Source organism: Lactuca sativa, chromosome 5 (genome assembly GCF_002870075.4).
Source record: "Lactuca sativa cultivar Salinas chromosome 5, Lsat_Salinas_v11, whole genome shotgun sequence".
Taxonomy (NCBI): Eukaryota; Viridiplantae; Streptophyta; class Magnoliopsida; order Asterales; family Asteraceae; genus Lactuca; species Lactuca sativa.
Window position 1 is genome coordinate 129218476 of NC_056627.2, and position 26655 is coordinate 129245130.

Genomic DNA, 26655 nt, shown 5'->3' on the forward strand with positions numbered 1-26655 from the left:
ACAAGTGATTAAAGTGATTGAATGTCTGATCTAACTTCTCATATGGTTTTTGTACAAACGATCCAAACTCCGACAAGAGCGTCATTTGCAAAGAATGTTCCAAGCCGGCATCACCTGAATATAATTCCTCAAGCCTATCCCAAACACCTTTTGTAGTGTCGCATGCACTAATAAGATGAAAAGTGTCAGGAGGAAGAGCAAATCGAATAATTCTCATTGCCTTTATATCACACATCAACTTATCCTTCTCATCCTATGGAACGTTAGTGTGTTCAATAATAAGTGTATTATATTCAGCCAGAGTTTTGATTTCTTTTCTAGTACTCGTATGCATGCACGTTTCCTTCGTCATTGCATGCCATATGCTGGAACCATGTTCTTCGATTCCAAGTACGCAATCTTCAAAGTGAAGAGCTCGAACCTCATAATCTTCTAGGAAAAGGATATGAATCCTTGTTTTTAATCCAATGTTGCTTGAGAAATTGAATGAGAGAGAGTGAGGATCTTCGTTAGGAATATTAACGAAAATTCAAAAAAACAAAATAGCCAATCATATGTGTAAACTTGAATCGAGTTCAAGGGAAAACTATAGATCTAGATCTGGGATCTACAATCGATTGAGACGATTAAGATAACATGAACAAATATGAGTAAATTGTAAAACCCTAATGAAAAACCCTTTACTCGACATAATAATAGCAAATTAATTACACTATCTCCTGCTCTAATACCAATTGTGAGAACAATAATGATCGATAGATTCTATATTTATGCGATGAATTAAAGACAAGAAACAACAATGATTAAAAAGGTGTCGAATGATTATTAATCACAACAATAGAATAGTTCTTGAGGGGGAACTACTCTGTACTTCATTTAAAAAGGTGTAACCCTAAAAGTTATGTTGAATCGTCCGGTCCAGTCCGATTTTCTAAAAATGGATAAGTGTGGGTACCCGTCTACGCTCATCCCTACTGCTGGACATGTCAACAAAAACGTGTCTTCAATTAAATCATGTTTCAAGACTCAACTTCCTCCTATTTTGGATATTGTTCTCCATCTATCCACAAATGCTCCACGTGTTTCGCATGTGTCATAAGGGACAGATAAGGGTGGTTCGTTGAAGGTTAGAGGAGTAGAAGATAAAGGTAAAGTGGTAGGGAAGATCTTTACTCAACAAATTCCAATTCCAATTACAGTGAAGCTAAACTTTGAGTACAATGGTGACTTCTTATGTCGAAGTTGATGTCTCACAAAAAGTTTGGTAATTAAGGAAGGAGGAAGTTCTTTGATTTTTAAACCTATTGGTGTTTCAAGTAAAGACAAAGGCAAAGGCCTTGAGCCAACAGAGGAAGAGAAGAGGAAAATGAAAGAGTTGCAAGCTGCGAAACTACGCCAACTGAATAGTTTCTTGAGACAAAGGGTGAATGATCCTAGAGGACTGAATAAGGGGGATGCAAATAAGTTATGGAATGACGAGACTATAGAGTTAGTAACATATGTAGAATCAGATGGTTTTGAAAAATTTCCAAAACAAAGCTTCATAATTGAAAACTCTCCAATGTTGCAAGTGGATTTTCCTTTTATCCCAACTATGTTCACTTTTATTTAGTTCAAGCTTGCTGATAATTTTCATGAAGATGAAATTTCAAGTTTATGAAAATGAGATTTCATGCCATTCTTGGGCAAAATGAATAAGTAGTCTAGTTTTTAAAAAAGATAATGAAGTTACTCTCAATATTGAAGGACGTTCTGTTTGAGGAACGATTGCAGAACTATCGATACAAGGTTATAAGAGTTGAAAATAGTGTATATGAGTTCACTATTGTTGATTTTCTTTTGAAGAACTTAAACTATTTGGTCACATTTGCGTACATGATCAAGACGTTGGATGATAAGTATGTGACAGACAAGAAGGTATATGTGATTAGATATTCCTATCTTAAGAATTACATCGACTGCTACTTAGCTCATATTGGTCTATTTGACTTTGAGATTGCGAAGGTCTACAACGAGGCAGAGAAGCCAAAGATTACAATTGATAATGTGAATTTGAAGCAGTATGCCAATGGGGAGCTAATCTTAAAGCCGTTGGGAGTGGTTTTCCAAGGACAGAAGATCAAGGGAAAACAAAAAGAATCATTTCCTTTACACACACATGAAGCAGATGTATTCTATAGCAAATTTAACAAATTGGTTATTCAGAATTGCGAATTGTAAGAAGAACTTTCATGCTAATAGACAAGAGAATCGTAAGCATATTTGCTGGTACTTGGAGATAAGGAAGACAATCATGGAAGCGATGAAGTCACTGCCAACAGTTTGAAGACTTGAATAATTTTCGCAAAGGGGGAGAATGTATAGTTCGTAAGTTGAAAAGTTATTCTTATGCAAAATCTTGTATTATAATCTCAGCGTAAGTTGCAAAGTTATTCTTATGCAAAGTTTCTTAGTATATTTTGTATATGTTTATAGCATTATAAATAGTGCTGCAACATAGTTTACAAAAATGGGTTTTCCACTTCATATTCTCACTATTGTAGTTGCACTTGTCTTCCAGATAATGAGATCTTAAACATATTTATTTACTTCTCGTATTCATTTTTCTGTTTGAAATCAATACTTGATTGAATTCTTGTCTCATCAGTCTTAAGTGGAAAAGTGAGCAGAGATGGGTTGATTTGTCTTCCCTTTGGGTCTAGATTTGAAATATCACAAAGGGCTATTTTATAGGCCTCTTACTAGGTCTAGTAAGAGGTTAGGACTGAATTGATTCGAATCAATGTGTTTTTTCTACCACCAAATACACCTCTTACCTCGTCCTCAAAGATCTTATTCCGTCCCTTAAAAAACGATGTTGGCTGAGAATTTACCCTTATCTGCCCTTCTCTCCTTCTTTTAGCCTACGAAGGATTTCTTCTTTCTCCTTACCCTAGAGGCAATTTCTTCCAACAACTCCTCCCACCTCCAATATATATGCCTTCCCACCACCGTCAGATGTCATCTCTCTTAAGCTCCAGTCTCCTTCTAGTGAAAGGAAAAAACCTAAATATTACTTGTTTGCCCTTATTCTCATTCGCACGCCCAAAATCAAGAAGGGGATCTGGCAACCAAGGGGACTTGAAGCCACACAACCATTGCCACTTCTCTATTTCGGCCAAAGGAAACACGGTCGATGAAGAAACATCTTTGGTAAGTGATATTTCATCTTCTGCGTTCTGTTTTTCTTTCAATCTTACCATCACCGATTCTATCAATGTTGTAATTGATTATACTTCAAATCCTTCCTTCTCTGTAAGGAATTATCACAATACAAATTCATTACAATCTTCCTTTAATAGTTTACATTTTTCTTTTGAAACTTAAAACATAGTTTTGACTTTATTAATGGAGATAAAAATGCTACAATGGATACAAATTATAGAGCTTAATTCAATATGAAAAACAACAGGTTTTAATTTCTAAAACCATATGTGTATTACAACAAATCGATGATGAATTTACTTTAAGAAATGAAGCTCTTTAATCAGATATCATTAAGTTTGAAGTGATGTTGATTTCTCAAATTTATAGCCTCATTTGGTACTTGGCCTGAATTCTCAAATCATAATGCGGTTTTTTTTGTCTAATATATCCTACTATACAAATAAAAAATAATTTTTATTAATGAGACTATAGGGGGAAAAATGTTTATGTGATTATAGGGGTGAAAAAGGGTTTTGCAGTGAAAAATGTGGATGCCAATAAATGATTTCGGATGGATTGATGAACTCAGATCATATCTGTTAATGACCATTTTGACCATTTATCTTCATGTCACACCTATTTCAGGTATGAGCTAATTCATTAAATTCAAGTTTTCATTTTTGGGTGGCCACGACGTGTTGGAGCCTCACCACAACGTGGCGATACTTTCATGATCGCGGGATTTTACAACTCGCCATGAGTGCCATGGAATGGCAACTGATTTTGGGGGAAACCCTAATTCTTGGGGTTTGGGCCCTATTTAAAGGACATTATGGCTAGGTTTTCGTGATCATTCAACCTCCATTACCTTCTCAAGATCAGAAACCCTAACCCTAGCCTCCCTTGTTGAGTGTTATGCTTTTTGTGGTATTTGTTGCATTTTGAAAGAAGAAGAAGAAGATGTTACCTCAAGGATCAATCAACAACTCCTCTCCATATTTGGAATCACTCTCTAGTCCATTTGTAAGTCCTTAAGTTTATATCTAGGTGATTCTTTGGTTTTAGATCTAGTTTCTTAGGATATTTTGGTCCATAAGCAATGTTCGATTAGTTTGAAATGATAAAAGTTGCAACTTTATGACTCTCTTGAGTCCCATGAACAATATATCTTGTAGATCTAGACTTTGGTTGGGGTTCTTGACCTTGCATGAGTTTTTGGTCGCTTTTAGCTCATATTGAACTAAAATGGATTCTAGAAATGCATTGGGCATGAATGTCCATAAAGCACCCACCTTTATGTTAGATCTAGTATTGGAAACTCTTTTGGAAGTGGTTGAGTTAAGGACCTTTCGAATTAAGGAATTAATGATTAATTCCTTGTTGTATTTTACCTTATTTGGTCCTAGGGTTTGAGATCTTGATCTCTTTAGGTGTCTTAATGGATAAAGTTTCCAACTTTATCCATTTGGTCCATAGAATGGACCAGATCTAAGTTGTGGAGCTCTTAGAATCAAAGAAAAAGGCTTAACTCATTAAGAAGTTGGAAACCCAGTGCCTACAGCATGGTCTTAATTCACCACGACGTGGCGACTAGGAATTTCCCGATTGAATTGTTGTATGAGGGCCACGACGTGGTCATGGATGGCCACGATGTAGCGGTTGACTAAAGTCAATGTTAACCATTGAATTTGACCGCTGACTTTTGAATTGAGTTGACTTTTGGTCAAACACCTAGTTTTGGAAGAAGAACTAAGGGCTTACCTTGTGTAACTACATATGTAGTATGTAGCATCGGTATTATTGGCAGTGAGAGTTGTAGCAGCTAAGTATCGACTAAGAGGTTGAAGGTTTGTATTTGATTGGATACACTTCAAGTATGAATAAGAAACGTAAAATTAGTCTAAGCAAGATAATCAACAGAAAGTAAATAACACAGATGTTCTCCAAATTGCTCCTTTCACCGAGAAAAGAGGTTTTTTCTTCACCAAGAAGACAAGTTTGTCACAAAGACACCTGACACAAAGCCGTGTTCTACGTCCATTAGGATTTTGCCTAATGTTGTATATATACTAATCTATACATGTATATCCCTTGATTGAAGGGATTGTATCTAATCTATACTAATGATCAAATCCTTATCACAAAGATTACAGATCTGATATCTATTCTATACCTATCTATAATAATTTCCTAATATACAAAAGATTACAATTAGATAACTATGCTAAGTGTTGACGTTGTTGAACTTGAGACGTTGGCGTTGTTGACTTGTATAAGCTGACGCTGACAAATCGGCGTGTCATATGTTTGACTCATCAGATCATAAGGTGTGATCTTACAGAGGTGAGTCTCTTCACTGTACTCGTGGGTCGAAGGCACCAATGTCGGCCTACTCAGCATCAATATTTTTCATTGATTTGGTCTTCCATTTCAGTTTTAACATGTTCAAACAGTCCTGGAAATATCTTCTGATTAGCCTCGTGCACTTCACTTGCCACTAAATCGCTAAGATCGGGTGTCACAAAACCCCCATATTCGTTTGATGGTCTTCCTCAAGTACTCACTATTTTTCTAAAACGTAATACATGGGTATTAAGACATTAATACTTTAATCATTTATACATTTATTTTTATTACTTGGATTGTTCATACATTTGCTTCTATTACTTGGATCATTCATACATTTACTTTTATTACTTGAACCATTCATACATTTAGTTTTACATTAACTCATCAGTCCTTCAGGATTTTTCGTGATTCTTTCCTACTCAAATGTCGATCCTGTGCTTCAAATAGTACGGTCCCTTACTACCTTTCACACCGATGGATATTTGTTCCGAGAGATCACACGAAACTTCCCTATCTACATGATGGGTCCAATACTTAACTACTTATTTATCGTTTTATTATTCTTGCTCATCATGAGTATACGTGCCTACTTTAGCATTTTATATTATCTCAATTTTTCTCTTATAGGCAACGTGCACCATGGATGCATGACGATGCATACTCTCGACCCAATATAAGCCTTTGAGAAGTTGATTATACCCTAAAACCACAACCCAACAAGGAACATGAAGTAAGGTCAAATCAATTCTCTAAACCTACATGATCCTATATGTTTACGATCATGTCATTCAAGATACAGACCGCCTATAAGGATCAACTGAGTACTACTAAAACACATACTTCACATAAGGCACATATAAAGCACATAAGCACATAAACATCATAGGCACATATGCATCATAAACACATAAGCATTCTACTAGGAATTCCAACATACAAAGATTACATATATTAACACTTCTAGCATATAAACATTACATATATCTTAACACTTTGACATAAGACTCTTTGTGAGTAAGTGGCTCACTACCCGTTGAGCTCCGTATGACTGCACACTTCACATTCTCTTTCTTTTTCTCAAACTTTAACTTTAATTTTTTTGACTTGTCAAATTCTCATTATTAAACTTTTTGAAAAAATTTGAGCCTTGGTTTGAGTTTAAACATACAAGTGTATGTCTAAATCCCTCAAACCATGTTCTGATACCAACTTGTAATAACCCAATTTTTATTTATTAAAACATAATGTTAAATCTCCGTGAAATAAAATCAATCGTTACACTTTTAAAAATACAATTGAGGTTATCAAAAGCCAATCGTTACTCTTTTAAAAAATAAAATTAAGGTATGTAAGACTCTTATAGTCGGTGTATACTATACATTCTATCTCATTTAGGTGGTGCCTTTAGATCATGTAGAGTAAACAACGATTGTCAGATGTCGTTTCTTGATGAGTATAACTTCAGAGCAACTTGAAAGAAATCTTAAAATGGGATTGTCAGTCGAATGAAGCCCTATATAGAGGCGATATGCTACCATATATGGCTGATTTTATGCAATTTTAGAGATTGTGGTTGCTAATTTACTTTCGATTTAGAGGGAAATTAATTGAAATCTAGCTGATTTTTCTACGTTCATGATAGATATGATGGGCAAAATGGGAAGATGTGTAGTAGAGCTTGAATGGAATTAAAAAAAAAAAATCAAGATGAGATTCCCTTAAATGAAAACACCATGTTCAGGGGATGAGATTCCATTTGGAATGAAGATATCATTTCCTTACTCCAACCAAACACACATTCGGCCATTTCTGTATGAATGTTTTATTCCTTTCCTTCCCTAATTACCCCCTACCAAACACGCCTTTAGTTAATTTCTATTCTTTTGTCATTCCATTCAATCCAACCAAACACGTCCCAAAAGACTTTAAACACCAACAACCTATACATACTATGTGACACATTCAAACACTTACAAACCAGTGTTGTCTCTCGATATGGTCAAATATGGACATTGTTTTAGCTTGACTAGGATTTCCAAAGAAATTTATTAATCATTTGAAAAAATTTATATTATTTTTATAATCGATTATTGCTTTATATAATGTAAACTCCCAAGTGATATTCATCTTCACACAACTTATCTAAAAGCATCTACAATAAACAATATTTTTTTGATGGATTTATTTCATTAAAAATATTCATTTGGTAAACTTATTTTATTAAAAAAGCTTTTCAAATTGCCTATTCACAGGACCTCCAATAAATTGTCTATTTTGAATCGGTTGAAAGTTGAAACCTATAAAACTCACATAATCACTAAAAGGCTCTTCGACGAAAAATACTTGTTAATTAATAAATGAGAAATTAAATATCCTCCTACCATTTGTTTCTACTTTTCCTCCTACCGTATCAAATGTTGACATGTGTCACTTTTAATTACACATTTAATGAAATTAATAATCATTTAATCCACTTGTCAACATTTGATATGGTAAGAGGAAAAATATGAACAAATGGTAGGAGGATATTTAATTTCTCTTAATAAATTCGTTAAAAGAAAAAACTTTCTTTTTTTATTTTCAGTAATTCTTTAGGTTAAAAAAAATTATTGAAAAAACTCGTTAAAACTTCTATTCTAAATTGAGCAATATTGGCTCCGCAAAGACTGGGGTCAATGGTTCTTAAATTGAGCAACCTTTGCTTCCACGTCATTCAAGCTTCGCAACCACCATATAAAACTCCCTGATTTCTATTGGTCCACAATCTTCTGACTCGGATTATTCATTCATTTTATTTAAAATTTAATAATTTATTCCATGAAATAAAATGATTAGCAACTAGCAAGTGAAAAGAGTATGCGGCTCAAAGGTTTGCTTCTCTAAGAACATGACACGTGGAATTCTGACGTTTCTCCGTCTCCTTTGGGGCCAATATATATCCATTTTCTCTCCCCCAAAATCAAATCAGCTCTATCCGTTTTATCCAAAAATTTCATTTTACTACTTTGCTTTCGTTTCTCAGCATGGAGATGTCGTTGATTTCAAGTTCTCCGGCCACCGGAGGAGATTTTTCTCAATTGGGCAATAGTTATAACAACACTAGTCTGATGTTCATCTCTTCATTTGCCACCAAGTCGCAGATGGGTTTTCGTCAAATAATCAGATGCCCTAATCTTCATATCAAGGTGGCTGCTCGATCTCTTTCTCATTCTCAACCTGCTGCTTCCACCATGGTTTCCAATCCCGTAAGTTCTTAATCTTAACTCTTTCAGAAATTTTTGCTAGATTCGGATTGTTGGTTATACCCTTTGCTCACTTGAATTAGATGATTAAACTTCGTTGTAGTAAAAAATATTGCGATTTAATTCTGTTTTATGAGCCATTTTTGATCCATGGGTACTTGTTAAATAAGCAGAAAGATAGCGTGAAGTTATATGTTGGATTACCGATGAATTCAGTTTCCGATTGCCACTCAATAAACCATTCAAGAGCAATATCAGCAGGACTTAGGGCTTTAAAGTTATTAGGAGTCGAAGGTGTAGAGCTCCCAATTTGGTGGGGAGTTGCAGAGAAAGAAGCAATTGGAAAATACCAATGGTCAGGCTACCTTACTCTTGTAGACATGATTCAAAAAGCAGGTCTTAAGCTTCACATTACCCTTTGCTTCCATGGCTGCAAACAAGAAAACATCCACCTCCCTAAATGGGTTTCTGAAATTGGGGAATCTGAACCGGATATTTTCTTTGCTGATCGCTCAGGGAAGCGCTATAAAGACTGTTTGTCTTTTGGTGTTGACGATCTTCCTGTTTTTCATGGCAAAACCGCCATGAATGTCTATCAAGGATTCGTGGAGAGCTTCAAGACGTCCTTCTCTTCATTCATGGGCTCCACAATCACAGTAAGTAGTTAAACAAGCTCCCTTTTCTTAACCTCAACATCAAGATTGATGAATGAGTATCTCCTTTCTGTCAATGTCATTGTTACTGATTGATGAATATTTACAGGGTATAACAATCGGTATGGGCCCAGATGGTGAGCTTCGATACCCATCTCATCAAGATCAAAACAAGAATAAAATTGGTTTAGGAGCAGGGGAATTTCAATGTTACGATCAAAACATGATGAACAATCTCAAGAAACATTCCGAAAATCATGGAAACCCAAATTGGGGACTTTCTGGTCCACACGACGCCCCAAATTACAACCAACACCCACTTATCAACACCTTCTTTAAAGAAGAAGGATCATGGGAGACTCCATACGGTGATTTCTTTCTTTCATGGTATTCAACCCAACTTGTATCTCACGCTGACAAGATCCTATCAATGGCTGCCTCCACTTTTAGCGACACTCCAGTCATACTGTCGGGAAAGCTTCCTCTTATCCACTCATGGTACAGAACCCGGTCCCATCCAGCTGAGGTGGCAGCAGGGTTTTGTAACACCGTGAACAGATATGAAGAAATTATAAAAGTATTTCATAAAAACTCGTGTAGAATGATCTTGCCTGGAATGGATCTTTTGGATGAAGAAGAGCCAAATGAGTTGTGTTCGAGTCCTGAGATGCTTCTTGAAGAGATAAGAGATGGTTGCAGAAAGAATGGAGTTGAGGTTTGTGGTCAGAATTTGGAGATTGCAGGAAGCAGTGAGAGTTTTGAACAGATTAGGAAGAATTTGGTGGGTGGGAATGGAATTGAGGTGTTTGTTTATCAGAGAATGGGGGCTCAGTTCTTTTCGCCTGTACACTTTCCTTTGTTTTCAGCATTTGTTAGGAGAATTAAGGAATTGGAATTGGATTCCGATGATTTGGGTGGAAATGGGAGAGACAGTGTTGTATCTGTACCTGGTAAGAACCGAAAGATGCAAGCTGCATAGAGTTGTACCTTAGGGTATTAGGGTTGTACTTAAGTATTTGGGTGGTAGTTAAGTTAGTTGATTTAGTTAGGTATATATGTGTATATATTAGATCTAATGTTCATAACATTTCATAATCTTCATCTTCTTCACTATTCTTTTTTTTTTTTTTTGCTTCTGTTCATACTGTTCGTTTCTGTATCAAGTGATTCATTCTTTTATCTTTTCTTCAAACAGTCGATAAATTATACTTCTTTCAAGTTTACAGATGGATCCAAAGATACTTGTACTGATTCCATTTTGTTAATCAACAACCTTCGATGCAGAATTCTGTTCTATCAAGAAATGTTCATTAACATTCAGAACATTGCTGACATAAGAGTGTGTTTACAAAATAAAATGCTTCTTCAAGTCAATTTGAATATTTGATGGTTAACATGACTACATAAGGATCAATGCTCATTTGTTCCTTAAAGAAATGGTGTTTGTTCCACGATTCGAATTGAAATTGATTTTTGTCACATCTATCATCAATGAGAAAAGTGCTATGGTTAAGTTGTATCATGATTATGCTTCTATACATGTGATCAAGGATAAGAGGATGATTGGAAAGGGTAAAGTGCAAGAAGAGCTTTACTTGAAGAACATTATTGATGATGTTTGTGTTCATGCACTTTCAATTCAGCGGAATAGATGTTTTGATCACCTGTGGAATATATGTCCTTTACCAAGGATTTAGATAAGCCATACTTGTTCTGTTTTCCCTCTATATAAGCAAAAGCGTTTAGCTTTTACGTCTTTGAACAATGTTTCAAGTAAAGCATATTATTTAATTTATTGTGACACACGGAGACCTTACGATATTGATTTGTATAAGATCACATATATTTTGTTACCCCCTACTTCCCAACCCACTCAACCCATTGTCACATCAACATTTCATTTTTTTTCTATTTTTTTCGACCCACAACACATAGAAACCTTATTTTTTCTAACTCATTCAACTCACTTACCATATCACTATTTTTTATTTAATTAAATTAGAAACTATAAAATTGAATAAAATATAACATTTTTTCTATAAAAAAACTTTTGCTAATTTAAAACAAATAATAATTCTAAAGCGATTAAGAAAACAACGAATCATGCATTTAAAATAAATGAAATGGTTACAAAAATATATAGCAAAAAAATACAAAATTACATTCACTTGTGTGAATCTAATCACACTATTTTTTTTTTTTTTTTGTATTTTCTACAAAATGCTATTTGATAAAAATTGGGCCCCGAAAAAACATACTATGCTCCTTTTCTATTTTTATTTTCAATTGGAAGCTATAGAGAAATCGCGATGGGGAAGATCCGGATGTAAAGGTTGTGATGCCATATCTCCTTTCCAAGTCCTCAATGCATGAGAGTAAAGGTTGAAGCAGGTTCACCAACCTGCACAAGAGCTACCACCTCCCTAAACTGCTAGAACCCGCCATTGAAGGGGCCATGACCCGGTCGTACCTCCCTATACCGCCGACGAACCCAGCATCGACTCCGTCCTCCCTTATAGACGAATGTGAATCTAGTCACACTTGGATTTACCTTATTAAACATGAATCAGAAGTACAAGATACCATTCCTAGTCACAAATATACACACCCTAGAGAAGGACTGATACCACTTTTCTCGCTTGTTATTATCTCAAAGATACACATATAGATACACGAACCTGCTTATTATATATGTAGATATTCACAATTTTATTGAAAAAAATATGCAAAACAAAAAAAGAAATAAAAAGATAAGAATTGTCAACGATAAAGCAAGATAAGCTTATACTGTAATATCCTCACATCTACCATAGTGTTAAATTTTATTATTGAGTTTAATTGAAGAAATATTATATTAAAAAAGAACTATAAATAATTAGACTAAACAAATGACATAACTTTGTTTTTCGTTATCATCCGATTCACAAGGCCCCACATATCGAGTCTTGAAATATGAGGAATAATGAGCATATTATTCAACTTAAAACATTAACGACAAAAGTAATCACCGCTTTTATCCATTACTCTGATCAATTCAAAGCATTATCGTATGAATTTGTTGCTAAAGAAATAACAATTATGCTTTAAGACCTCAATAACTATTCAAACTGATTTAACTCACAATTAAAAAACATCATCAAAAAATCATCATTCAAAGATAAAAGAATTATTCTTTACAGAGGTAATAAGATATTAGATAATAAATAAGAATATGAATTACTTCAAGTTACAATAAAATGATGACAGGAACAAAACTTCGACATTACTAATCCACCAATAAAGATGATATATCAAACCAACATACCTTCTCAAACGATAATGGTGAATGTTGTTGACATTGTATCCACCTGAGAAAAAACCTGTAAACCCAAGGTTCCATTGACCATACAATCAAATTGAGAAAGAATTCAAAAGAAATTGATATTTGAGCCAAACATCGTTTTTCTTACTTGGAGATAAAGAGAAGAGATAGACAAACCAACCTTACTATATCTTCCGCTAAAAACACATAAACTGAAAAAAGCCTCATGGATTGTCTACTATTTCTGGATCAACACAATAAACAACATAACCTAATCATTAGTGTCATCCTTCAACAATAATCAAAGAAAAATCCAAGTTGTACTCATTCTTGACCTGGAGCCAACATGAGTATACATGTATGAGATCCAAAATCAACAAATACGTAACTAAAAATACATGGTCGGATAAATTAAATGAATGGAAAATTACTACACATGAAACACAATAACAGTGAAACACAATAATAGTAATACGGAGCTAAGCTGACTGAAAAAAAAAAAAAAAAAAAAAAAAAAAAAAAAGCAATTACAGTGACAATTAAGCACCTTATGCAAATTAATTTTTAGATGCATCAGATTATAGAATGGAGTTTATCCTCTGGAATCGCAAGAAAAAAATAGAAAAGTATGGGAAAGAAGCCTGTTACCATTGTTCCTGACTAAGAATTGATGCAAAGAAGCAAAACGGCGAGTAATCAACATAAAATGCAGGCCTATGCGAAGACGCTAAAATTAGTACATGTAAAAATCCTAAACTTCACAGTCGAAATAAAAAAAATCAAGAAAACCTTACCTTGATATGCATATGATTTCACAAAAAACAACAGATATGAGCCGGAGGCGGTGGCGGCTGTGACATTTAGGGTAATTAGAGTGAGGATGAAGGTCAATCATGGTGAAGAAGGTGATGGATTTTAGAACCATCGACTCCAGGGTAGTGATGGTGGTGGACATAGTGATTAGTGGGATGTAGATCAAGGTGGTGGTTACCGAATTCTATTACATTGACGGTGAGTGGTGGTAGCAGAGGCTAAGTATTGGGTAGCGTATTTTAGGGTTTTTGAAAACGGATGGTTGAGAGAGGATGAGAGAGAGTGGAAATGTTTTATAACGTGTACATGGTATTTGACTTATTCAATCGGATATGATGAATATTTGGTCAAACTTTGACATATTCAAAATCTTATTATCTTATGACTTTTTCATAAATATTGACCGGATAAAATTCAGTATTTTTTAATGCATAAAGTGATTGTACATATTGCATTATGGTTTGGACGACTTAAAATTCGGTGTTTGACCAAAGATGCTTTATAAGGTAATATATATATATATATATATATATATATATATATATATATATATATATATATATATATATAGAGAGAGAGAGAGAGAGAGAGAGTTAGGTTCATGTGAGATGGCCTAATTTTGTGAGACCGTGAGACGCATTTTTTTTTAATTTTTTTTAGTTAATTCAAGTTCAGAAAATAATATTTAAAAAAAAGAATTTTTGGATTTTTTTTATTTATTTTGCATTTTAAAATTATTTTTTAGAATATGTACATTGTAATATTCTATTAGAATATTTCACGTATTTAAAAAAAAAACAGGATTTTTTTTTTTATTTTTTATTATTATTTTTAGTTAATTCAAGTTCCGAAAATAATATTTAAAAAAAGAATTTTTGGATTTTTCCATTTATTTTGCATTTTAAAATTATTTTTAGATTTGGTCTCACGGTCTCACAAAATTAGAATGGTCTCAAATGAACCTGAACCTATATATATATATATATATATATATATATATATATATATATATATATATATATATATATATATACTTAGGTTCAAATGTTTTCACTATCTATTGTGTGCATGTATGATTAATTCTGGACCAATCATTTTAGTTATTTTAAGAAAGTAATTAATGCATATTAAATGCTGAAGATGTAATTAATATCCATTATATCTTCAACATGTAATATGCATTAATTACTTTCTTAAAATAACTAAAATGATTGGTCCAGAATCAATGATACATGCACACAATAGATAGTGAAAACAAAATAACCTAACCCTATATATATATATATATATATATATATATATATATATATATATATATATATATATATATATATATATATATATATATATATATTAAAAATGCCAATTCTTATAAGAATAATTCTATAAACTTAATCAAAGTTTTCTAAATCTTGTGAATTGAGACAACTATGGATGATATCCCGTAAATGATAGTTGATTTTCTATTTCGAGAACTAGACAATAATAAGCTTCAAAAAGATGATCAATTTAACAACGTAAGAAATTGAAATTCCATAAAAATACATTATACAATATTCCTTAACAGAGATAAAATCAATTTTCTTGTAAAATCCATAAATTTATCCCATAGTCCTTTTCGAATGAAGAAGACGATCTCGAAAAATGTGAGTGATTATACGTGACCCTAGAAGTCATTTGTGTGGTAACTGAATAATCATGTGATAAATGATCAATTGAGCCCTCAAAATAAGGTTCTCTGCTTCAATTTGATCAAGTCGTTGTGTGGTGACACTATTCATAGTAAGGATCTTAGTGTTTTCGTTCTTTAGTTGGTTAGCTACGCCAATGATATCATCATGGTTCTTTTGTTTCCTCATCCTTAATCTGCGTGCCGTTAGACGTTTGGAAATAATTCTCCTCCTCTTCCTTTCTTCTAATATAGCATCGAATTGAGAGTGGCGGGTCTAAGTTAACCAAGGTAAATTTACGCATAAATAAGCCATGAGTTGTGGGAATATATATATATATATATATATATATATATATATATATATATATATATATATATATATATATATATATATATATATATATATATATATATATATATATATATATATATATATATATCCCTATTGTAAAAAATGAATAGGTATATTCACCTATTGACAAGTGTCATACAATTAGAAATTCTCATTAATGTTGTATGTCACCTATCATGCTACTTGTCAATCAATTAATTATCAATTTTAAAATTTTCACTCTAATTACATTAAATTAATAATTGACTTTTCATTTTAAATTTCAAAGTTTAAATTTTTTTCGTTCTAATTATATTAAATTAATAACAGTAGATTAAAAAATAAAATAAAATAAATACAGATTATAAGGTGATATAACTTCATGTATTTATGTAAATCAACTATTACAATTTTATATAACTAAAAAATATCTCTTAAGTAATAATTTATTTAAAATAATTGATTAAGAATTTTGATTTTTTAATATGAAAGCTTAATTAATTTTATAACCGTGGTTCTCACGGGTTATAAACTAGTGTGTGTGTGTGTGTGTGTATATATATATATATATATATATATATATATATATATATAGGTGGGAGACTCATGTATTAAATGGGTTTATTTAAAAAAAATTAAATATGAAATTTTAACAATTTGAAAAGTTTGAATTTTTAAGAAAAATGAGAAAATTTTTGAATTATTAAAATTAATAATGCTTTAATGTATTAAATACATTACATATATAAATCATTTCTAATAAATACCTTACATATTAAATGTACAATTTTAATTTAATAAAATGAAAAATATAATAAAATGACAAGTGGAAAATATAAAATTCTAAAATTCTAAAAAATATCATGTGTCAAAATGAAGAAGAATAGGACATGTGGCAGAAATTTCTTTATTTATTAAGGAAGATGTAACATTTGACGTTAAAATTCATTTTGAAAAAAAAAATTCTAGTTTCCTCACATAAATATTTTTATCTACTGAACTAATATTTAAAAACGAATAGTAATTTGAAAAAAAATTCTAGTTTCCTCACATAAATATTTTAATCTACTGAACTAATATTTAAAAATGAATAGTAAGGCTGAACTAATACTTAAAAAAGAATAGCAATAGAATATTACAATCTTACGGTACATGATTTTTAGGGGAATTATATAGATTCTCTTTTCCTTCCAAATTGTTTGGTGTACCTCTAAGTGAATAGAATAGTGTTTGTATTCATTTGACAGTTTATACGAGTAAGTAAGGATGATATATATATATATATATATATATATATATATATATATATATATATATATATATATATATATATATATATATATATATATATATATATATATATATATATATATATATTAGCATCTTGTTTAATGCTACTATACACATTATCATATAGTTTAAAATAATTATTATATTTTATATAATTTAATATAAAATTATTATTTGATAATTAATGATAATAAAATAGTTATTTTAAACACTATATATTATAACTATTTAATTATAATTATATTTTATATAAATATAATTATACTTTACATAGTGTATAATATTTGTCTAGTGTATTATGTAACTAGGTGTGAGACCCATGTATCACATGGGTTTATTTAAAAAAAATAATATAAAATTCAAAATATTTGTCTAGTGTATTATGTAACTAGTGTATTAAAGTGTTTTTTTTCTCTTTTATTTTTAAACAAATAATTTAAATAAATAAATAAAGAAAATTAATGAAACTTTAATTTAGTAATTTTGAAATTAAAAGGAAAGTCCATTGATGAAATTGATATGCATTTATTATTAAATTAAATAATATTTGGCATTTAATAAAATAAAAAAACCATAAAATGACAAGTAGAATAAAAATTAATTTAAAATTACTATAAAATTACATGTGGCAAATTGAATAAGAGTATAACAAATGACAAAAAAAACCTTCATTTATTAGAGTAGATTGGATCAAAGATCATGAATGATCGAATATACACACCTTTTTCTGTGATGATGCAACATCTGTGCTTGGACCACCACCCTCCTAATTGTACATGTTAACAAAAAACAGATATTGAGATTCAAATCTTCAAACACTATTGAAAACCAATCTTGTATACTTTACCAAATCATTTAGAAATTATAAATTTTATATAGAAAATTCTAATAATAGTTTCATACCAAATTATATTATGTTCTATTAATTACACTATTATATTTGTACGTCAATTTAAAACTATCACTTATAAGCTCTCAACTAAATAATTGTTTATTTCAACATGTTGTAAAACTATAGTCATGTTTTAAAAATTAGCTTATAAATTAACTATAAGTTTATCAGTAGGGAAAACTACAATAAAGTCCCTACATATTGGCCTCATAATCGATTTAGTCCTTACATATTTTTTTTATTCAATTAAGTTCCAAATACCGGTAATCGTATTCAATTTAACCCTTTGACCCGGTCAACAGGTCATTCAACTTTCAAAAATTATATTTTTGGCCCAAATTTCAAATTTTATTACAAAGTTGGTCCAAAATTTACATACATTTTTGGCCCAGATTTAAATTTTTTTACAAATTTAGTCCAAAATATACCATTTTTGCCCAAATTTTAAAATTTTATTATGAATTCATCCTAACTTTAGTTTTTTTTACAACTTTTTTTCTCAAAATTGTTTCTAATATGTTTTTTCTTTATAAACGCATATTTATACAAGAAAAAACATATTTTCACATAAAAATCTTATTTTTTCTATATAAAAACTTTTTTTAAAATGTTTTTTGTATATAAAATATCTAGTTATAAAAATAAGTTTGGATTATTTGTGTGATATCTCTTAAAAAATCAATTAAGAAATTAAAAGTAACCCTAAATTATAAAAACAAGTTTGGATTATTTGTTCTTTAATCACATTTATATGAAAGTTTAAACTAGTTACATTATATATTAAAGTTTAATATATATATATATATATATATATATATATATAATATAATAATATTATATTTTATTCGTAAGAATTTTTTTAGGAAAAAAGTTAAAATCATAACTTTGATATATTTTTTTATAACTTTTTAATAAATATATTATCTAAATAAAACATATCCATTCATGACACGTGTCCGATCTAGGTTGTGATTTTTTATTGCCAATCAACCTCTTCTTACTTGGATTATTTATAATCCTGTATTTCCTTTCTTTTTTAATGTCTGTTATATGGAATATCGGTTGCAATTTATTATCGATAAGTATGTTTTTAGGGGAGTGAGAAATGACCAAAAATACAATAGCAACATAAATATATAAAATATTTTAACTATCAATAACACAATAGAATACTTTAACTAAAGTTCTAGAGAATTTACACATGAGTTTGGTTTAAAAAAATTCCTTGTGAAGCTCAACTCAAGCATTTTTCAGGTCTTTGAGTAATTTTTTTTAACCAAACTCATGTGTAAATTCTTTAGAACTTTAGTTAAAGTATTATATTGTGTTCTTGATAGTTATAATATTTTATATATTTATGTTGCTATTGTATTTTTGGTCATTTCTCACTCCCCTAAAAACATGTTTATCGATAATAAATTGCAACCGATATTTCATATAACATTCATTAAATAATAAAGGAAATACAAGATTATAAATAATCCAAATAAGAAAAGGTTGAAAGGCAATAAAAAATCAAAACCTAGATCGGACACGTGCCATGAATGGATATGTTTTATTTAGATAATATATTTATTAAAAAGTTATAAAAAATATATCAAAGTTATGATTTTAACTTTTTTCTTTAAAAAATTCTTACGAATAAAATATAATATTATTATATTATATACATTTTAAACTTTCATATATAATGTAACTAGTTTAAACTTTCATATAAATGTGATTAAAGAACAAATAATCCAAACCCGTTTTTATAATTTAGGGTTACTTTTAGTTTCTTAATTGATTTTTTAAGAGATATCACACAAATAGTCCAAACCTATTTTTATAACTAGATATTTTATATACAAAAAACCTTTTAAAAAAAGTTTTTATGTAGAAAAAATAAGATTTTTATGTGAAAATATCTTTTTTTTTGTATAAATATGAGTTTATAAAGAAAAAACATATTAGAAACAAATTTTTGAGAAGAAAAGTTGTAAAAAAAACTAAAGTTAGGATGAATTCATAATAAAATTCTAAAATTTGGGCAAAAAGGGTAAATTTTGGACCAAATTTGTAAAAAAAAATTAAAATCTGGGCCAAAAGTGTAAATTTTGGACCAAATTTGTAATAAATTTTGAAATCTGAGCCAAAAATGTAATTTTTGAAAGTTGGATGACCTGTTGACCGGGTCAAAGGGTTAAATTGAATACGATTATCGGTATTTGGGACTTAATTGAATAAAAAAAATACGTAAGGACTAAATCGGTTATGAGGTCAATATATAGGGACTTTATTTCAACATGTTGTAAAACTATAGTCATGTTTTAAAAATTAGCTTATAAATTAACTATAAGTTTATCAGGAAGCTAGCTTAAATTAACTTATAAGTTATTTTATAAATTATGTTAAACTCTTTTTAATTTTTACAAATGGATAAATTACAGTAAATTAATTTATAAGTTAGGTTATTTTTATTAAATATTACCTAAATGCTAGATGTATGGTAGATTTATAACTTTCATATTTAATTATTATTCAAGTTTTTTTTTAAACCGCATGGTTTATAAAGGTTGCTATAAAGTAACATATGTTCTTAGAAATTATGTTTATAAACAAGTTAACTTATGATTTTCCATTTAGAACTATTTAAATTTTTTACATCAAAGTTACTAAATATTTGTATGTTTTTTAGAGATATTGGTTAAATTATAGTACAACTTTTGTGTAACTTTTTTTATTATATCATCTACAATACATACAATTTTATGAAAGTATTCAATATTCTCATCACATCATTGTCGCATCTTTCATTAAATGTTTACTTAATTTTAATTTTAATATCTAGAATCCATTAAATATATATATTCATTCTTAATCACTATTTTATTCTCTCAATTAAACCCTTCTAATGATCATTCAGTTTCACTATGCCATCACCAACATTATTATTAAGCACACATTTAATAACCACGTTATTCAACTCGGATACAACTTGCATTTTAATTTCCCTTAAGGTCTAATTATGCTACAATCTTTTTAAGAAAACAAGTGAATTGTATTTTGGTTATGTAGTTTATAAATATACAAAATAATTAAAATGGTCCATGTTTGAGAGCTATTTACTGAAAGAGGTCATGTATAACAAAACTACACAAACAATCCCCATCTATGACAAAATTATAGAAATAGTAAGAACTAGAAGAAATTAATAAAATGGTCACTTTGTAAGAAAAATTATAAACATAATAATAATAATAATAATAATAATAATAATAATAATAATAATAATAAAAGTTCATAGTTAACAAAGTCAGAGAAATAATCTCTATGTAAGATAATATTAACAAAATGGTCGTTAAGAAAAGTTTAATGAAATAGTTATTGGTCCTTATTTAAGGTGTTGTTTGTTCTTTTAAAACAAAAGCTCATAAAGTCTGCAGACTACCTCTGCAACCCTCTGCAGTAGAAGAGGTGGATCAAACGGCTGCAGACTGTAATAAGAAGCGTGTTTGTTTTTTAACATCTGTATGCTGCTGCAGATATTAAAAAAAAATAATAATAAATTGATTTTATAATCTGAAATAGTTTTTTAATACCAAAAATGTAATAATGTATGACATTTCGGCAAGAATTTATGATATTACAGTAAAAAAATAATGATATTTTAACAAAAAATAAAGATATTTTAGCATAAAATAATGATATTTCATCAACAAATTATTATTATTCAATATAAAAAAATCAACAAGAATAAACAAAAAAATATAAAATAAGATTTCAGCAATATATAATCAATATTTTAGCAAGAAAAAAAAATGTTGGAAGAGGCAAACCAAGTGTTACGCCAAGAAGAACAGTCAGAGATGTTTTTTTAATCTGGAGAATTCTAAAAAACAAACAGATACGAGATGAAAAGTATTGCGCGTGTGCTACGCCGCACAACAATAAAAGGTATGTAAATGTTTTTTTCAAAAAACAAACAAACACCTAAGACATATTTCAAAAATGATGTATGTATTGGAAATATATGTTGCCTTTGTGAGGTTAAATGTCCTCTTATTAAATGTTCCTATTTATTTTATTATTGAAGGATCATTACAAATCAAAATCAAAAGATAGATTAGAAAAAAGAATTAGTGTTGTACACTGCAATCATTCAACAAATAAGAAGATGAAATAGAAAGCAATTTAATTTATTTTTTAATTATTTTGTTTTAAAATATATACAGCTTATCTCCGTGTAGGAAATATGTGTCTTTGTTTCTTGCAAACATTTTTATTATTTTATCCGGTTAAAAACATCATCCCCAATAAATAACGATCTTTTTGTCACATATCACATTCTCATTTATTTTGTCACGTGTAATTTTGTGGTTATTTTAAATTAATTTTTATTTCACGTGTCATTTTATTGTTTTTTCATTTTATTAAATTATAGATAGTATTTATATTCAATAATAAATGCATATCAATTTCATTAATAAACTTTCCTTCTAATTTCAAAATTATCAAATTAGAGATTCATTAATTTTCTTTATTTATTTATCTAAATTATTTGTTTAAATTTAAAAGAGAAAAAAAAACACTTTAATTTTTTTATAATTCAATATTTTCTCATTTTTATTATAAATTCATACTTTTCAAATGTTTAGAATTTTATATTTAGTTTTTTTTAAAATAAACTCACACCTAATATGATTAGTAAATTATCATATTTTGTTTCAAATAATGCTCAATTTAATCGTATTAAACTATATTTTAGTAATTATATAGGATGGAAAATTACGATGTATTAAACAATAGCTGTTGTAGAAAACAAAATCATAAAAATAAATAGTATTCTATTCTGTCCAAATCATCAACATTTATTCAAATTCGATAACAGCATTGTCCAATACTTTAGCCGCGGATTTTACAATGATTTAAGTTTGAGATAGTTTATTACTTTTTGGACATAACACTAGCTATAACAAGAAAAAACATCATAAATGTCCATGTGGTTTCCTAAAATCTGAAGTTCAGTCCCTGTGGTTTAAAAACGTCATAGATGGTTTCTGTGCTTTCAAAACTTTTGACGATTGGTCCTTATTGCTAACTTCGTTAAGTTTTGTCCGTTAACTGAAGGGCATTTTCGTCATTTCACTCCCACAGGGACCATTTATGATTTTTTCTCGTATATTTAAAAAAAATAATAATATAATTAAATATATAAAAGCTCTCTCTCTCTCTCTCTCTCTCTCTCTCTCTCTCTCTCTCTCTCTCTCTCTCTCTCTCTCTCTCTCTCTCTCTCTCCCCCCAGAACAAACAATAAGAGACAACATCGTAAAATGGCGGATCGTTTCTATCTAAATGAAATGACGGAGTTCATCAAATAAGAAGACCCACCGCCACCTGAAACCACCACAAATCCCCAAACAAAGACTTTATCTCTTCCCTACAACATATTTTCGAATCAACTCAGATGAACAGCCTTTGACCTCAAGCAAATTGTATTTTTTTAATTCTTTATTCCCTCAATTTTTGTTTTCTCCCTTTCTTTCTTGTGTTGATTTTTGATTTACACATGTTCCCAATTATAGATTGTGTTGGAGACTTGAGGAAACACCGGGAAATGCTTAAACGATTACACACTGTACACAGGTGTATCTGCACTTGGTGTCGTCGTGACCAGATAAAGAAATAGAGACGAACATGAAACCAAGAACAACAAAGAACATGAAAGATCTATCCCTTTTCATCTCTTTACCTAAATCAAACTTTATTTCCCTTCTATCATCTCTTCATTCACACAAAGACACCCGTTTTCAGTTTTATTCAAATTTAAGGTTCCGATTCAGACTTACCCTCTGCCGCCACCGGAGAAGACACACTGTAAAGGAGATCACAATCAATTATGCTTCTTAGATGCGTGCGTCTCATGTGCGTCCTGACAAGAAGAAGAAATTGCAACCCTTTTCTACGACTTGTTCTTAATCGATGAGGCGGCAAAAATCAAAGCTCCCTTCAATCTCTTTTCTCCTAAATCGATCGAGCTCTCATCTATTTCTATATTTCCTGAATCACACAAGGTTCGGTCCTCCTTCTCCAATCGATCGCAATCCTTCCCTCTTATCTCGAATTTGATGTTACAATATCAGTACAGGGTCAGATTTGGTGTTGTAGATGTAGACAGTAAACCATGATTCGAGATTTATGTGTAAGATTGGTCACTGGTGGTAGTGGGTATGAAGCTGGTTGTCAGGGTGATAGATATGGTGTTCACTGGAGGTGGTGTGTAAGAATCCGCTCACAAAATGTAGGCTACGATGGTTGATTCAAGGCATTACAGTTTCCACATTCTGAGAGAGAGAGAGAGAGAGAGAGACCTTTTATATATTTAATTGTATTTATTTTAATAAAAAAGATACAAGAAAACATCATAAATGGTCCCTGTGGGAGTGAAATGACGAAAATGTCCCTCAGTTAACGGACAAAACTTAACGGAGTTAGCAATAAGGACAAATCGTCAAAAGTCTTGAAAGCACAGGGACTATCTATGACGTTTTTAAACCACTAGGGCTCTAAACGAAACAAACGAATGTATTTGAATGAACAAAACCATTTTACATGTTCGTTCATTTAATAAATAAATGAACATAAATGAATTGCCACGCAAATGGTTTACGAATAATTTGTTGAACGTTCTGTTCGTCTACAATTCTAACAATATATATATATATATATATATATATATATATATATATATATATATATATATATATATATATATATATCCTCTCTAGTAAATGAAGTTTTTTTTTTGTTATTTATAACATTCTCATTTAATTTGTCAAATCTTATTTTTTTTGCTTATTTTGAATTAATTTTTTTTCATGTCATTTTATGAGTTTTTTTTTCTATTTTATTAAATTGTACATAATATTTTAATATAATAAATGCAATAAATATAGTAATAAATGAATATCAATTTCATTAATGAACTTATCTTTTAATTTTAAAATTCTCAAAATTAAAGTTATTATTAGTTGGAAATTAATTTTTATCATATTTAACAAAAATAAAAATTAATTTCTATTTGAAGCCCATTAAAATGAAAAAAGAAAAAAAAAACATTTAAAGTAATTAAAGATCAGATGAATGAAAAATAAAAAGAACGACTTACTTGATATTGAAGTGCAATTTCAAGTAACATCACGATGTCAGTCATTAACGGACGTTCTTCCAATTCTCTATTCAAACATTTATAAGCTATCGTGGTAAATGCCTCCAAAGATTTAGTATTTATTCCCTCCTTTATTTTATCACATATAATTTCGTTTATTTTGTTTTCGTCATAATACCGTCGCACTAATGATGTTAGAGATTGAAGATTACCATTTTCATTGCTAATACACATCCTCCCACATAGCACTTCAAACAACACCACACCGAACGAATAAACATCTGACTCTTTTGTTAATAACCCTGTTTCTGCATATAAAGGATCACAATACCCAATTGTGCCAACAGTGTTGGAGACAAGAAATGTATATTTCTGATTGGCAGGACCAAATTTGGACAGACCTAAATCTGAAATTTTGGCATTCCAGTTTTCATCTATGAGGATGTTCGAACTCTTAATATCACGATGTAAAACTCTTTGTTGGGTCGTACCGGGATTATGGAGGTATGCTAGTCCACGAGCTGCCCCAATACAAATCTTTAGTCGTCTAATCCAAGTAAGATCGTTGTTGTTGAGATTGATGTCAAGACTTCTCCTAAATACATACTCATAAACAAGGATCTTTTCGTTACTTTCGTCACAAAACCCTAATAAAGAAATAATATTTTCATGCTTGTGAAGAGAAAGCATGACTATCTCCTTCCAAAACTCAGGGTTTCCTTGCCCATATGCAGGATCTAGTCTCTTTAAAGCAACAACGGTTTGCCCTTTCGAATGAACATTAAGTTCTCCTTTATATACTTTCCCAAAACCTCCTCTTCCAATGTAGTTGTCATCTGAAAAATTGTTTGTTGCTGATTTAATAGCTTCTAGTGGTATCATAAGTTTTTTAAACTTTTTTGTGAGAGGCATGATTTGGATGGTTGAAATATTATGGGAAACAAGGTGAACACAGCTTCAAGGAACTATAGGTTAAGAGCTTGAAGGAGCTGGTATTGTATATCTTTTAACAATAAGCAAACAACCACTTTGCCTTTAGAACAATAATTGGATTATGACAAAATAAAAACTTAAAAAATGTCGAATTTTAAAAAGTTTAGGTCCTTATAAGGCCAAAGGTGAATGCCAAAGGATTAAAAATAATTGAAATAATAAGACATATTTGTATCTTTAGTATTATATTATTTTTTTGTTTCCAAACAGTAAAAAGATGACAAACCTACAGAAATACCTCATATCTTAAATCCGGACATCATTTCTTTGGTAGGTGTAGGCCTGGCAATGGAGCGGGTTTTGACCCTGATCCGATCCAAACCCTTAATAATTATACGGGTTTGGGGCACATTTTTTGATCCGTTTACCTGTTAACGACCCGTACCCGCTAACCCTTTTATTAAAAGGGTTGGGTATGCATCATCACCAATCCGCTCCGTTTATAACTCGCCCCATATAAATTTCAGAATTATACATTTATATTTTATACTTCCTAAATTTTACTTTAAAATCCAATCGAAAGTCCAAAGAGAAAAAGCCAAAGACTAAACTGTTTTTACATAGGACTCGAGGACTAAACTGTTTTTACATAGGACTCAACTTCTAGACTTCCGGTCTTCTCCCAATAATCATGATGTCATTTCATTTATATTTCATCATGTAATCACCAATTTCATTTACAAATCAATAAAGTCATTTATCAACCGGAATAAAATTTGTAATTGTTATTCTCTATCAATGCAATCGATGGTCAAAAACTTATCGGAAGTAACTACAATAATGATT

The 26655-nt window shown here is 30.2% G+C and overlaps 2 protein-coding genes across 2 annotated transcripts; one reads left to right on the forward strand and one right to left on the reverse strand.

Moving 5' to 3' along the window:
• Positions 1 to 8491: 8491 nt before the first annotated feature.
• LOC111907105 (inactive beta-amylase 9) lies at positions 8492 to 10540 on the forward strand. The gene is made up of 3 exons (XM_023902896.3): positions 8492 to 8780; positions 8951 to 9433; positions 9540 to 10540. Exons 1-3 carry the CDS (start codon positions 8559 to 8561, stop codon positions 10407 to 10409), a joined length of 1575 nt encoding a protein of 524 aa, XP_023758664.1. The 5' UTR covers positions 8492 to 8558; the 3' UTR covers positions 10410 to 10540.
• Positions 10541 to 15133: 4593 nt separating this feature from the next.
• On the reverse strand, positions 15134 to 25569 carry LOC111907102 (putative receptor-like protein kinase At5g39000). The gene is made up of 3 exons (XM_052763990.1): positions 24877 to 25569; positions 17559 to 17603; positions 15134 to 15490 (listed from the first exon to the last, which is right to left on the reverse strand). Exons 1-3 carry the CDS (start codon positions 25564 to 25566, stop codon positions 15218 to 15220), a joined length of 1008 nt encoding a protein of 335 aa, XP_052619950.1. The 5' UTR covers positions 25567 to 25569; the 3' UTR covers positions 15134 to 15217.
• Between the last annotated feature and the right edge of the window lie 1086 nt (positions 25570 to 26655).

What these genes read in the sequence shown, in the direction of transcription:
- LOC111907105 (XM_023902896.3), top strand. Translation starts at nt 8,559, where the DNA reads ATGGAGATGTCGTTGATTTCAAGTTCTCCGGCCACCGGAGGAGATTTT. An exon ending in CCACCATGGTTTCCAATCCC is followed by an intron (nt 8,781 to 8,950) that starts GTAAGTTCTTAA and finishes TTAAATAAGCAG; the next exon opens with AAAGATAGCGTGAAGTTATA. An exon ending in TCATGGGCTCCACAATCACA is followed by an intron (nt 9,434 to 9,539) that starts GTAAGTAGTTAA and finishes GAATATTTACAG; the next exon opens with GGTATAACAATCGGTATGGG.
- LOC111907102 (XM_052763990.1), bottom strand. Translation starts at nt 25,566, where the DNA reads ATGCTTTCTCTTCACAAGCATGAAAATATTATTTCTTTATTAGGGTTT. An exon ending in AAATTGCACTTCAATATCAA is followed by an intron (nt 17,604 to 24,876) that starts GTAAGTCGTTCT and finishes ATGTACAATTAG; the next exon opens with GAGGGTGGTGGTCCAAGCAC. An exon ending in TTGCATCATCACAGAAAAAG is followed by an intron (nt 15,491 to 17,558) that starts GTGTGTATATTC and finishes TGGTTAACTTAG; the next exon opens with ACCCGCCACTCTCAATTCGA.